At 40.3% G+C, this 16,023-nt stretch overlaps 1 protein-coding gene across 9 annotated transcripts in view; it reads left to right on the top strand.

The window, feature by feature from the left end:
- Nucleotides 1-16,023, top strand: part of LOC126365743 (uncharacterized) — a 507,155-nt gene that overhangs the window by 479,577 nt on the left and 11,555 nt on the right. For all 9 annotated transcript variants that reach the window (XM_050008196.1, XM_050008200.1, XM_050008203.1 and 6 more), the window contains one exon: nt 14,587-14,714. In XM_050008196.1, the coding sequence (XP_049864153.1) occupies nt 14,587-14,714 (128 nt within the window). The remainder of the gene's footprint in view (nt 1-14,586; nt 14,715-16,023) is intronic.

Raw genomic sequence — 16,023 nt, 5'->3', positions numbered from 1 at the left:
ATTCCAAATCATAGTGAGTTGTCATGAACACAATCCATAGAACAGGCAAAAAGTCATACTAAACTACATGAAAAATAGTAAGAGAAGAGTTACAAGTATTTATGACATCTCTTAATATCCAACCCAGATGGCTAGACACAAGAGTGTTGACTGTCAAACCCAGCCACAACAAGATGATCAGCATTATCTGCCACTAATTTCTGCAAGATAAGCCAACACTGAGCAATTGAAATGGAGACCCTGAACATGTGCTGCAACTGTCAAGAAACCTCCAAAGTTCTCGATGATGCAGATAAAACTTATTCCCCATCAATTTGATCAGGAAAGAGGACAACATACCAGTAAGTTTCCATTGGGGACACAAAGTTCATGTCATATTCTTCTGTAAAGAAGGAAGAAAGGTGTTTGATAACTAATAAACTGCACAACATCAAACAACAGGGTAATTCCATGCATATGAGTCAACTGATGATAACTACAGCCAGCCTGCAAGGTGAAGCCCATTGCCATACCCTGGTAGAGATTACTCTCCAACATCATGCCATTGTTCACCACCACCATACAGAGATTCCACCCACTGATCTAGTTGCCAAAATCAGAAAAACCACTTTCATGGGCTGCCACCAGGACTGACAAATCCACCGACTTCTTTATTGATAAACCTATGTGTGTTCATACTAGATGCATGTGTAAAATGTCAAAAGATGACTCTTCATCAGTATTTATATGCAGTCTGGGTATTGCAATGAAACTGATATTTATTGGTGATGGTACGATGTATAATAGTATATAGAATGCTAGTGTCAGCCAAGTCCCCTGACTGTATACTGAGAACCAGTGGGCTCAAGGATGCAACAGTTCTATCAGTAAATAACACTGATCTGTCAGAAAAGGTTTTTTACTATCTTATGAAGGTGAGGTAGCTACAGATGAATATCCTCCTTGGATAACATTTGTCAAGATGACAGGAAATTGCATTTCCCATCAAGAACCAATCTATTTAGGCACTAGTAGATGATAGGGAATCATATTCTGTGGCAGTGGATGTTTATTGATGCCGGGTGAAAAGGGCAGTGTTATGAGATTTGAAGACCATTGTACTGATGACTGTATATGGAAAATTCATCCAACCAATGAGAACCTGTGGTTTTAGAGAAACTATAAAGTATACAACATAGCGCTTCGAATTTGTAATTTTACCAGAATTTGGCCTTAATGTAATCCTCCGATGTAACTTTCTGTTAGACATTGATCCTCCCTTGTGATCCTTGTGAAGAAGAAATGTGGCACATGGCTCTTCTGTATCAATTATCATTGAATGAATAAAATCACCAAAAAGGCTGTAGACCCATTTTCACAATTTAATGGCGCATCAGGCTGCCTGATGGGAGTAAAGTATTTCTGTAATATGGTTGTACAGTCTGGCTACTAATAGATGCAAGTTGTTGAGGTTTCATAACACTTGAGAGCCTCTCTGAGTTCCGAGTTCTGCCATTTGGTCTATGCAGAGTGTGATAGACAACCTGATTCAACACCTTAAATTTACATTGTGTCCTCTTGAGGCAGACATTTCAGTTTCATCTCTACTTTCATGAGATTGTTGATAGACCATCTTGGGAAATCTTCTTTTTCTTGTGCCGTTGTCCTGTGTTGGCATAGGGCCAGCACAGTTATTAACAGGTTTATCATGGTTAATTTAAAGGGTGGCCAGGTACCCTTCTGTCGCCACTCCATTACTCCACAGGCCAGAGAATGTGAACCGAGATTGTCTGCATTTGGTGTCATTCATGTGAAAGTGAGCAAAATGTTTGCAAATCGTGTAACTGAGGTGGGTCTTTTGTATCAGCCTGATATTGACCTAGTGGGATATGGGAAACCACCTAGAAACCGCATCCAAGCTGGCTGGCCATCGACCCTAGTTGTTAATCCAGTGGACACATTCAATCTGGCACCAGCACCACACCTTGTCCCAGCAGCAGTGCTTCAACATGCACAGCTGTTTGGGGAGGTCTGTCTCTACTTTTGTGCGTGCTTAAGAAATATGCTTTCATTTGAAATGTTCTTGCTCATAACCCTGCTCCCTGCTATCATAAATGGTATTTTGATTCCACATTTCACATAACAATATTTCTGTTTAGAAAATGTCACCAGAAACAAATTGAAGACTGTCTGAACAATCAACATTTTTCGTACTTGAATTGTGAAATGTGGAATATCAGTTGATTAAAGTCAAGAAAATCTATCCGTCTCCAACCACCCTAGGCAACCATTTTTTCCATGCTTCCCAAGAGCCATAAGCTCAACCATCCATGATATCCCATTACGACTGGTTACTGCACTCTCACTGAAAGACTCTACTCTCATGTAGTTAAAGCCTTCAACCTATTGCCTGTAGCCTATCCTCCTCCATCGAAGACACTAACTGCAGGTGCCCCTTCTCTCCAAATGAAACTCTCGAATACATGTGGTCCAGCTACTGTTGAAAATGGCTTCTCCCAGTCCCAAGCTGAGCCCAATCATGATCACCTATCAACAAATTCCTCACACTGATGTCAGGGAACACTTGAATGGATCTATGCTATGACAACTTGTTGATAGACCATTATGGGAAATCTTTTCTAGTCACAAAAAACCATAGATGCCTCATCTGGTTCATGTTAATTGAAGAAATATTTGATTTATGCGTGGTGAGGATGCTTGAGAGGTCTTGTTAAGGCCATAACAGATTGGACGTAGCCTCTTAATCCTGGCCAAAACAACCCTTCCATGACATATCTCTGAACGCATCTAATAATACATCATCTTGATCAGTCACAGAGGAGCAACCTGTTTGTCAATCACTAGTCCCAGGACTAGAACAACTAAATCATATTCTACACCAGGGCTTTGAATATCTCTTATTGTACTCTCCCACTTCTAACCCCCTGTTCCATGCGTAATTTTTCCATGGAAGAACCAGGTTGGTTGATTTGTTGGAGGGGAACAAACAGCGAGGTCTTCGTTCCAATCAAACAGCGAGGTCTTCGTTCCAATCAGATTAGGGAAGGAGGGGGAAGGAAGTTGACTGTGCCCTTTCAAAGGAACCATCCTGGCATTTGCCTGAAGAGATTTGGGGAAATCAAGGAAAACCTAAATCAGGATGGCCAGACGCGGGTTTGAACTGTTGTCCTCCCGGATGCAAGTCCAGTGTGCTAACCACTGCGGTGCTGCACTCGGTGCAAGATTTGTTCCCAGTGGCTGCTCATGATTATGCATCCTGGGTGTTCACAATTTTTAGATCCACATAAATATGAAAGAGTGGAATTACTAGCATCTTCTGTATAGCAGTTCGCTTATTAACAAGTTGATAAACCTACAGCCACTGCCAATAATAATAATAATAATAATAATAATAATAATATGCATAACTTGTTTGAAAAAGAAAGGATTCTTATGTGGAATTTTGTTGTTTTGTATGTAAGAAAGAACATTTTAGGGCTTTCGCTACTCCCCATTTCGCATTTTTGTGTAATGGCAGGTTTCATGTTTTTTTTATTTTTTTGAACAAATGTGTAAGATCCTTAACATATGTATTAGTCCATGAATTAAACTTCCAGGAAATTCTTATGTTGCACCTACACAACAACTTACACTTATTATACACTGCTTCATTAAATGTTCATTTGTAGGCACAATTATCAGATATCATCACTTTCTGAGTCAACGGACTGGTCAGAGTAACCTTAGTTCCTTTGCAATTAACTTATCCTAGTAATTTTCTTTTCTATTAGCACAAACAGATTCAACAGAGTTCATGTTGACACTGCACATGAATGCCGATTCTAGCACAGTAAAGAACCAACTCCAAACTGCCATTTGTTGAAGTGATTAAATTCAGGTAGTAATGTCTACCAGTATGGTCACTTGACTAGAATACAAATGAGGCACTGAAAATCATAAGTACCAAAAGGACACTGCCATTGATCCCACATGTAAGTGAAATCAGACAAACCAGAGAAACAGCTTTTTGTGATTGTTTATACATACAGTGTGGGCCTACAGCACAGATAAACCTGACTCACTGTAAGATCAACAGGTTTCAGAAGCATGAATAAATGCTAAAATCTCAGAATTGACAACATTGTGCTTTATGGTTCTCAGTGCCTCAAATGCATTACTATGTGATAAAAGTCAAAACTTAATGTATTATAAATCATTCAAAAACCCACAAAATTGGTTTTTCTGTCAGTGTAATTATAACATATACAGACATTTGATCTAATTTTACTATATAGAGAGTGAACTGGCATATCTGAGGAGTCTCCACCTGGTGGCATTGAGTGGTGAGGGCTAGCTGTGCATACTGTGAACCGTGCACATTGTTTATCAAATCTGTATGTATGTAGCCCATAAGGCAATTATGTCACATCAGTTGCGTATGCTCAAAAGGTGCTTAAAGTGTGCACAACTGAAGGTGTGCTCAAGACCTTGATGCCAAGTTTCATGAAGTCTAGAGGAGTAGCAAAGCAGCATAGCACGGTAGATTTAGTGCCATGTATTTCAGATTACAGCATCTATGTTACATTTAACAGCATTCAAAGAAAAATAACCAAAAGCTCTGCTAAGTGTCAAAAGTTAGGTTGTTCACATGCTCTTGTGCTCTTACACAGCAGTTGGCACTCTCTGTTCTACAAACTTGCCTATTACCTTCTGTTTCATACTCCATCACAGGCAGACTCACATGTGTAAGCAGCCACATCTTGTATCAACTTTACTGCAACCACTGCTAAGGAATGTACATGTGCTTGACCACAAACTATCTACCCACTTGGAAAAATGAGAACTTCCAAATTGCAATCAAAGGCCAAAAAGGTCTTCTGCTTAAGGAGTTGATGTGGAATTTGTCACTTACTGCCACCATTAGCGATGACAATAAAAATTCACCATAAAACTTTTTTCAGGTGTGTGTGCGTGTGTGCGTGTGTGTGTGTATTTTTCAACAAAGGCCTTGTTGGCTGAAAGCTTATTTGTGACAGTCTTTTTGTTGTGCCGATCTGCAACTCGGCATCTCTGCTACATCGTGAGTAGCAACTTTTCTTTTCATAATATTGTTACATCCTGTATTAAGTTGGTTTTAAACTAAGTTTTGTGCACTAATAGTATGTTATTCATTAAATGAATTAGCAATCTGCGTGGGACTTTCAACAGTTCTTCTTTTTTTATGATAAAAGCATTGTGTTTATTAAACAGCTTAACATAGTCTGGCTTTTTTTCTGGGATTTACATGACAATATGAATTTCTGACTAAATTGATTGCACTTATGACTCTGAAGCTTGTTTTTATACAGCACTTCTGGGTTTTGCACCACCACCACCACCACCACCACCACCACCACCACCATCATAACTGAAATATGTATGTAGTGAAATTAAGCGGTTCCAGAAAGGTGGAGGTGAAATGGAACAATAAAATGGCAAAAAAAGTAGTGTGAGAGACATGTGAATTAGAAGAAGCAAATACCTCTGATGTGTCGGCCAAGTTGTCCTGAAAATTGTTTAGGTGTGACATTAGAAAATGTAGTTTTAGGGAACCTTCATCCTAATTGTTTGAATGACTGTAGCATATCTTACTTTATTTCCTTGTAATCAGGCTGCTCATTCTAGCCAAGAAAATGATGCACAACAATTTTGAAACTTCTCTAAGCTTGCCGTTCTATTTCTACATCTATATCAATACTCCAAAAACCACTGTGGGGTGCATGGCAGGGGTACATCCTATTGTACCAGTTATTAAGGTTTCTTCCTATTCCATTCATGTGTAGAATGTGGGAAGAATGACTGTTTGAATCTCTCTCTCTCTCTCTCTCTCTCTCTCTCTCTCTCTCTCTCTCTGTCTGTCTGTCTGTGTGTGTGTGTGTGTGTGTGTGTGTGTGTGTGTGTGTGTGTGTGTGTGTGTGTGTGTGTGTGCAGTAATTATTCTAATCTTATTCTCATGATCTCTATGTTAGCGATACATAGGGAATTATAGCGTATTCTGAGGATCACCATTTAAATCCAGTTTTTGCAACTTATTAATAGACTTTCTCAGGATAGTTTACATCTATCTTCAAGATTCTTCCAGTGCAATACCTTCAGCATCTGTGTGTGTCTCTCCCACAAAAACATGTGGCCATTCATGCTGCCCTTCACTGTATATGTCCAATATCACCTGTTAGTCCAGTTTGGTACCAGTCCCACACACCTGAGTAATATTCTAGGATGGATTGCACAAGTCGTTTGTAAGCAGTTTCCTTTGTAGACTGATTGCACTTCTCCATATTCTACCAATAAACTGAAGTCTACCATCTGCTTTACCCATGACTGAGTCTGTGTAATCATTCCATTTCATATCCCTAAAAGTGTCACTCCCAGGTATTTGTATGAATTGGCTAATTCCAACAGTGAGTCGTTGATAGTACAGTCATAAGGCAGTATGTTTTTTGTTTTGTGAAGACACAATTTTACATTTGTGAACATTTAAAGCAAGTCACGAGTCTTGGCACCGCTTTGAAATCTTATCAGGATGTGGCTGAATATTTATGCAGCTTCTTTCAGATAATACTTCATTGTAGATAACTGCATCATCTGCAGAAAGCCTGATGTTACTGTTAATATTGTCTGCAAGGTCACTAATATTTCCATCATTGTACTTTCAATGTCTTCATCAGATATATACCAGATATATGCCCAGTTCGACAAATATCCCTTGTTCCAACTTTGCAACCCATAGATTTTGGAACTGGTCATACAGATATTGGAAACAGTTTCCTGTTTCATCCAGTGCTTTCATATACTGTTCATCAGTTACAATTTGACGTGCAGTGAAGGCAGTAAAATATGATATTGACTAACCTAGTGCTCATTCACAGTGTTCTTCAATCCCATTATCAGGATTTTCCTCATAGGCCACTATCTCCTACTTCATTGCTCATGATATGCTCTACCGTCCTGTTCACACATATAGCAAGCATCTGTATGCTGACCAAGAAGAGTGCCAGTCACTTTCAAGTCACCATATACAAGTCACTGGTACTGAATATGCAATTGGAATTGATGCTACCTCATTTCCATATATATAGCAATACTGCTTTCTAACTTTGCTATGAAGAATTTGTAAATCACACCCATTGGTTACTGTCATACTTTTGATCCAGCATTTTTGTTACTAATTGGCAATGTCATTGCAGAACACCATCAAACCATCATCAACAAAAAATTCCTGGAAGTCATTATCATGATTTCTGTACACTGAACATGATGTACTGTGTGCAAGTAAGTTATTTTCACTAAGACATGATCCCAGAATTTGTGCAGTGTTTTTTCAGAGTCTCAAGTCCTTCACAAAATTGTTAGCTTAGGTTGAGTGAGAGGTTTTGGGTTACCTTTGGTACCACACTTGGAATAGTTAGATTCACTAATTTCATTTGAATTTGGATGTATTCATTGATGTTTGTGGAGAGGGGATTGGCAGCCCTGGACTATAAGGCACAGGTCTAATCACTGAATCTAAGTTTGGATGCAAGATTTTGTTCATGTTTCTTTTTTTGTTTCCCATGACTTTCGTCATACAGAAGTAACAGTCATTGACATAATTCTTCTCTTCTTACCATACCATGGAAGTAGCAAAGTTCAGATATTTCATTCTACCTTCACTCCTCTTGCTTAATCACGGGACACTTGTCTGACATACAGTATGTGGAGCATACAACTTGTTCAGATCTCTGAGCTTCATGCTGAAACAAGTAAAACATGACTTCTGCACAAATTCTGTTATTTGTAGACTTTTTATACTTATCACATAAGTTCCACATGCGTAACAAAATGTAACTGGTGTATTCACACATTGCCTCCCTGACACTTTTTACACAGTTTCAGTGAAATGACACAACTAGGAAACAGTTCACTTAAGCACATTCTTCTAGCCCTTGCACTCGCTTAACTGTTGATTTCTGTGGTAATAAAATACATTATCTTTGGGTTCATTCTCCCCCTCCACTTCACAATCTTATTGCCATAATTATATAAATTACATAACATAACATGGGTTTTGCAGCCAGTGGTAATAGTCAGTATTCTGCAGGAGGTTGTGAGGAGGGGTACCTGTGCATAGAAAACTAGTAGTGGAAAAAAACGAATACCATTTTCATGTTTAGGGACGCCAAAATAGTGAAGAGCACCATTTACTTTCCAAACACCAGAACCCATGTCGATCTGCATTATTATTAATACTCCAGATTGGTTTCTTTTTGAGTTTTGACTGTTAAGTCATTTGCTAACTTTTTTGCTGTTACTGTAACTTTCCTTTGTACCTTCTTGTACCTTCTTACACATGCTTCAAAGTTGGGTTTGTCTGCTGCAGTATCAAGCTTTGTAAGAGTTTTTGACGATTTTATTGTGTACCGTTTTATTTTTGACTTTACGTTTACTCTTATCTGCTGTCATGGGAATGCAACCCAAACAATACTTCTGATTGCTGAAAAATGAGTCAAACACTTTGTTGATACTACCGTGGGATACCTTCTCCCAAGTTATTTTCTGTAACATGCAACTGAAAATCCTGTTGTTGTTTTCATTAATTTCTGTTCTTGTAATGTAGTTGTTATTTATTTTCTAGTTATTACTAATCACACTTTGAAACACAAATTGAACTGTCTTGCAAGCTGAAAACCAAGCATCTGTCACCTGATTGTCGTAATCGTATATCTATTTGTCATTAAATATTTTGTCAGTTTTGTCCCACGGGCCTGACCATTTATTGTGGTTTCTTGTACTGTTACTGGGAGGTTTGTTGTACTTAATAAGTTCACAACTGAATCCTTTTAGCACACACTTATTAAGTTGCATTGAAGTCACACAGCACAGTTGTACATTTGATAATTTGAAGTTCATTTAATACAAAGAAAAATTACTTGTTACTGTTCTGCATATATACACCTACAGGCTTGCTTATAGAAGCAGCTTGTTTCAAAAATTTGTCACAGCAGTGCTGTATATTTTTGTTTTCCTTATCAGTGCTCACTGATGCAAAACATTCCCTCTTCTTGGAGATGATCGTTTAGGAGCACTTCTAATTCACCTTTTTTGCTATTTAAACCTTCAACATTTTGGTACAGCAATGTTAGAGAATCTAAGCAGTCTATCTTTTTGTGACTGTTTACATTAGTGGTTTCTTCGATACTACCTTACACTACATCCTTCTCCAGATATGACGATAGTGTTGCTCTTCTCTCATTCGCTATTTGCCGTTACTTCTGCTGATGATTATCATCTGGCTGGCTGTTTTGTTGTTGATTGTGCTTGCTATGGAGTGCACAAGGCCCCCACATTAATTTCTGGCATATTCAGGGTTTTTGTTTTTACATGAGACACCTAAATATCATGAAAATGACAGACTGTACGAAAACAATGTTCTAGGTGGAAAGTTAATATTAGTAAAGGGGACATCTGGACACCTTGTAACCAGGGTGGGGTCATCTTTGTATTTTCAAATGGGAACCCCTTTTTTTATTGCTTATTTGGATTCTACACCAAAAATTATATCTGGCTTACTCAGAACATGGTAGATGGTGCTGCAGTTGGCAAATATCAAGTGTGCCTGTTTCTGTAATTAAGAACCAATAAATTTCATTTTACATTTCACTTGTGATGTAAATGTAGACTTTTGCATTCTTATGGTTGATATTGATCTTTAAACATTACTTCAGTGTTGCAAATGTGATTATTTCAAAATATAGCAATCTTGTACATATAAGCAGAACACCACATCAGCCTCAGCAGCTGACCATGGTGGAGACAGCCATCAAAGCTTGAGTGTTTTATTCAAAATGATGCAGCTTGCAAACTCTTTCAGAGTTTATTGACTTTACTATATTTTAAGCTGTATTAGTCTGTTTTCCTTATATCCATTCCATGGCACCAAAATATCACTTCCATGATATTGTTTCGACCACCCATTCTCTGGGCCTGTATACTGAAAGTCTCACTAAGTCCTTCAAAGATGGGCATTATCCCTCAAACCTAGTATACAGACAGATTTTCCATGCCATATCCACACACATCCCAAATGCTTTGCCCCACTCTAGGAACACACACCAAATCTGCGCAATAGCCTGGTCCATCCTTACGCCTCATGGGTCTTACTCATGTAGGAGAACCAGATGCAAAACCTGCCCAATACATCTGCCCAGAATGTCATACTCAGGTTCCATCACAGTCTTATCGCATCCAGCTGGACATAGGACCACTTGTGAAGGCGGACATGTCATATACTATTTCTGCTACAACACATCCTCTGTTACCATAATCCTCCTGGCCTCAATGTTCACCAACCCTCTGCACCAGGCGCACTTCCACGCTGTCCCAGAATCTTGAATTCACTCATCCTGCAACCATGCCCTTTCCCCTACAGTCTCCATTGCTCTGTACTGTCACATCTTTCCAACTCGATCTTCCACGTCGTCGTCATGGCGTCTTGCATAAACTCACCAGTACTGGTCTGTGTCACAGTCCTACCTCATGCAGCTAATGCCCCTCATTCATATCTATGCTGTGGCTCCCTCCAAGCCATCAGCCGCTCTTCACTAACACTCCTTCCTTCTTCTCACCTCTTTTTCCCTTTGTTGACTCTGCTCAACATGTCCCCCACCCCAGTCATGCTGTAGACCTGGCACAGTATATTCAGCCATTCAGCCAGTACACAGTGTAGCTGGACAGGTGTGTGTGTGTGTGTGTGTGTGTGTGTGTGTGTGTGTGTGTGTGTGTGTGAACTTAAGCTCAAAAAGATTAATCTAAAAGCTAGCCTTTATTTAACATATTTTCAATGACTCTACTGTTAGGCCAGTTGTTACCTTTACTTTTAAATTATTTGCATTCTACCAGGTCTTTTCATTTATTCGGTATTTTATTCAGTTGTATGTAGTATGATGTAGCTCTGGAATTTTGGTGGTAGCATACCAGAATAAAATCTTATCAGTACTTGATGGCGTAAATCAATCTTTAATATACTCATATTGCTTGTATTCATATTTAGTGGTAAACTAGGGATGTTAAATTTAGTACAGTCTTCATTTATTGCCTTTAAAATATCTTGGAGATATTGTGAGAAGGAAAGTTGTTATTCACCATATAGCAGAGATGCTAAGTCGCAGATAGGCACAACAAAAAGATTTTCACATTTAAAGCTTTTGTCCAATAGCCTTTGTCAACAATACACACACACACACACACACACACACACACACACACACACACACACACACACACCCGACTGTAGTCTCAGGCAACTAAAACCACACTGCGAGCAGCAGCACCACCAGTGCATGATGGGAGTGGCGACTGGGTGGGGGATAGGAGGAGGCTGTGGTGGAGAGGGGGAGGGATATTATGGTGGGGATGGCGGACAGTAAAGTGCTGCATGGTGCAGGTTGCGCGGTGTCAAGGGGAGAGGTAGGGAAAAGGGGGGGGGGGGGGTGGCGGAAAGGAGAGAAATAAATAAAAATGGTGGAATGAAGGCTGTGTAGTGTCGGAATGGGGAGCAAGGAAGGGGCTGGATGGGTGAGGACAGTGATTAATGAAGGTTGAGACCAGGAGGGTTATGGGAACATAGGACGTATTGCAGGGAAAGTTCCCAAGTGCGCAGTTCAGAAAAGCTGGTGTTGGTGGGAAGGATCTATATGGCACAGGCTGTGAAGCAGTCATTTAAATGAAGGATATCATGTTTGGCAGGGTGGTCCACTCGTTTATTGGCCACAGTTTGTTGGTGGCCATTCGTGCAGCCAGCCAGCTTGTTGGTTGTCATGTGTACATAGACAGCAGCACAGTGGTTGCAGCGTAGCTTGTAGACCACATGACTGGTTTCACAGGTAGCCCTGCCTTTGATGGGATAGGTGATGTTAGTGACTAGACTGGTGTAGGTGGTGGTGGGAGGATGTATGGGAAAGGTCTTGCATCTAGGTCTATTACAAGGGTATGAGCCATGAGGTAAGGGATTGGGAGGAGTGGTTGTGTAATGATGGACGGGTATATTCTGTAGGTTCTGTGGACAGCGGAATACCACTGTGGAAGGGGTGCAAAGGATAGTGGGGAGGACATTTCTCATTTCAGGTCATGAAGAGAGGTAACCAAAACCCTGCCCGAGAATGTAATTCAGTTGCTTCAGTCCTGGATGGTACTGGGTTATGAGGGGAATGCTCCTCTGTGGCCAGATGGTGGGGCTTTGGGAGGTGGTGGGGGACTGGAAAGATAAGGCACAGGAGATTTGTTTTTGTACGAGGATGGGAGGATCGTTATGGTCAGTGAAGGCTTGAGTGAGACCCTCGGTATATTTTGAGAGGGACTGCTCGTCACTGCACATGCAATGACCACAGATATGGACGGAGGTACTGATGTAGCCATCTCTGAGGTGGAGGTCAACATCTAGGAAGGTGGCTTGTTGGGTTAAGTAGGACCAGGTGAAGCAAGGGAGAAGTTGTTGAGGTTCTGGAGGCATGTGGATAGTGTGTCCTCACCTTTGATCCCGATAGCAAATATGTCCTCAGTGAATGTGAACCAGGTGGGTGGTTTAGGATTCTGGGTATTTAGTAAGGATTCCTCTATATGGCCGATGAGCAGGTTGACATAGGATGGGGTGATGCGGGTCCCCACAGCCTTACCCCAGATTTGTTTGTAGGTAATGTCTTCAAAGGAGAGGTAATTGTTAGTGAGGATATAGTTAGCCATGGTGACTGGGAAGGAGGTTGTTGGTTTGGAATTCGTCGGACGTTGGGAAAGATAGTGTTCAATAGCAGTGAGGCCATGTGCGTTAGGAACGTTAGTGTACAGGGAGGTGACGTCATTAGTGACAAGCAGAGCACCGTGTGGTGAAGGGACAGGAACTGTGGAGAGTTGGTGGAGGAAATGATTGGCCTTTTATATAGGAGTGTAGGTTCCGGGTAATAGGTTGAAGGTGTTGGTCTATGAGAGCAGATTCTCTGAGTGGGGCCACAGTAACCGGCCACAATGGGGCATCCTGGGTGGTTAGGTTTATGGATTTTGAGAAACATGTAGAAGGTAGGAGTGCGGGGAGTGGTAGGGGTGAGTAGAGAGATGGACTCCGGGGAGAGGTTCTGGGATGGGCCTAAGTATTTGACTAGTGACTGGAGAGCCAGTTGGGGTCACTGTGGCAAGGTTTGTAGGTGGAAGTATCTGGCAGTTGGTGGAGTCCTTATACCAGGTAATCCTTGCAATTCAGAACAAGAGTGGTGGAGCCTTTGTCCACAGGTAGGATTATAATGTTGGGATCAGCTTTTAGATGGTGGACTGCGGTTCTTTCTGTGGATGTAAGGTTAGTCTGCATGTTGAGGGATTTGGGGAATGATAGTGAGGCAAGGTTTGAGGTTCAGAAACTCTGGAAAGTTAACAGGGGGTGGTTTTGGGGAGTGGGGGTGGATCACGGTTGGATAGAGTAATGAACTGAGTTAAGCAAGGTTCAACATTGGTCTTTGGTTGAGTCTGATTGGTAGGGTTGGTGGCGAAAAAGTGTTTCCACTGTAGGGACCAGGAGAAGGAGAGAAGATCTTTAACAAGTTCTGCATAATTCAATTTGGGAGTGGGGCAAAAGGTGAGGTCTTTGGAAAGGACTGATATTTCTGTGGAGCTAAGGCTTCTGGAAGAGAGGTTCATAACTGTGTTGCGGGTATGTTTAAGTTCTGGATTCCGTTTGCTGGTGGGAGGGAGTTTTGGAGGTGGTGTAAGTGTAGTAGGTTTGTGAGACAGGGTTTGTCAGCTCTGAGGGAGTGTGGGGGAGGTTTTGGAGGTTGCTGTTGAGGCTGTGGACAGTGGTAATCCAAGGCGGGAGTGGGAAGTGAGCAGAATGGAGAGCTTTTTGAGGTGGTGTCATACATGTTGCTCAAGTTTCAATATGTGTTACGCGTTCCAGGAATTTGGTATTGCATACCAGGAGAATCCTGCGGATGGAGAGAAGGTACTGCAAGGAGATTTGGGCTTGGTTGATAAGGTTTTGCAGGATTATGTTGGTGAGGGATAAGTGTTGGCAGAATTTAAACAGCTGGAGGAAATTGTGGAAGGAGGGGTGGCAGCCAGGAGTTGGGTAATTTTAAGGTAAGGCCATTAGGGGGGATTCCATGAACCAAGCAACAATGCAGGAACAGTATGTGGGACTGGGATCTTGCTAGGGATAAGGAGACTTTTTTGTATTGATGCAGGTGGAAGGAGCAAGGATCCATGGTGGCAGAAAAATGCAAAAAATTACATAAATAATGTAGAAAAATATCCGAATAATTTCGCAAAAATATACCCAAATGCATGTGAAAATATATGAAAAGGATAGAATGGATGCAAAAGGGGGAAACAAGGTGAAATCTGAGGGAGTCGACAAAAGCGAAACACAAAAAGTCGCTAAAATTTATGAGAAGTCACAAAGATCAATGTAAAGTATAACTGATAAAAAAAAATCATAGAAGCTGCTCTATGTTAAAAATAATAATTTTACACACATACACAAGAAATTTTGTGCTAGTCATGTTCATGTAGTATGAAAAATATCATTTGCTAATTTTCTCTTTATTGCAGGAAGTAATATGGGAAGCAGTGCATCTATTCAGAGTCGCCGTGGCCCAAGAAGTAACTCCAGGATGAGCTATTTGTCCCAGTCTCAGGGGCAAAGTCGAACTTCAATCTTCAGAGAAAATACATTCCCGGTACTGAATGAAAATTTTCTATTTATTAAGTAATGAAATATTTCTGGTTTATACTGTTATTGACAAACATTGAGTTGATACCATATTGTCTTCACGTTAAGGCAGACACACTAACCTCCATTGTTTGGGCTGAGGATGACGTGGTAGGCAGATAGTACGGTTGGGCCTTCATGGCCTGTTCGGACGGAGTTCTTAGTTTTTTACATAATTGTTCAGTCTTACATTATATTAAATCATACACACATTTTATAGTTCTAGAACTTTTTTCATTGTGGAAATCAGGCTTCCTTCTTTTATTGTATTAATTATATGCACTGTTTCTTTTATATGACTCGGCATTTTTACTGCTGAAACATGTAAGTGAAAATATTTGTATTGAGAAGTAGTAAGAATTTTTAGTTCCTGGAAAAGGTTTGTACAACTAGATCTACAGTCTACACCACTCATTATTCTTACAACAGGTTTTGGGCCAAGAATATATCCTTTGGTGGTGACTGGTTTCCACAAAGCTTAATTCCATATGTCATTAGAGAAGTATCCATAGTATGCTGCTTTCATAGTGTTTTAAGTTCCCACTCTCAGAAGTAATATGTATGACAAAAATTAGTGAGCTGAGCTTCTTGTGAAGATTTATTATATGATGATCAGTTTACACCCAGGAAATTGGTTGCTCAACTCCTTCTGTTGTCTATGTGGCACACATGAGTTAGCTCTTCCTGAGTTTTGGCAGTTGCTGTAAACTGAGTGTGGTTAGTTTCATTAAAGTATAAGAAGGCTCTATTGACACCAAACCATTTTACTAACTCATTGAATGTATTGTTCCCTGAGGATTTTTACAGACACCAATCATAATGTTGGTGTCATCTCAAAAGTGATAAAATTGCAGTGCAGCTGTATACATTGTGGTAGGTCATTTGTAAATATCAGGAACAGTAAAGGACCAAGAATAGAACCTTGTGGCACTCCACATATGACGATTTTCCATTCTGATCAAGACAGACCACTACAAAAAAAAAATTGTCTCGACTGTCCAATGACACTTTCTGCTTCCTATCATTGAGATGTGACTGTAACCACCTAATACACCACTTATTTCTGTAATAATGTTTGATGGTTCACAGTACCAAAGGCTTTTCATAAATCACAAAACAATTCTGCTGTCAACATTTTGTCTTTTAGAGATTCCAGAACTTTATTTATAAAAGCAAAGATTGCTTGTTTGGTTGCCAGATCCTTTGGAAACCAAACTGTCTTTTTCTGAGAATATCAAGTCTGTTAGATGTTCCAAAATTCTTGTACATATGAGCTT

This window comes from Schistocerca gregaria, chromosome 4 (assembly GCF_023897955.1).
Source record: "Schistocerca gregaria isolate iqSchGreg1 chromosome 4, iqSchGreg1.2, whole genome shotgun sequence".
Classification (NCBI taxonomy): domain Eukaryota; kingdom Metazoa; phylum Arthropoda; class Insecta; order Orthoptera; family Acrididae; genus Schistocerca; species Schistocerca gregaria.
This window is presented reverse-complemented; position numbering and strand designations above follow the sequence as displayed.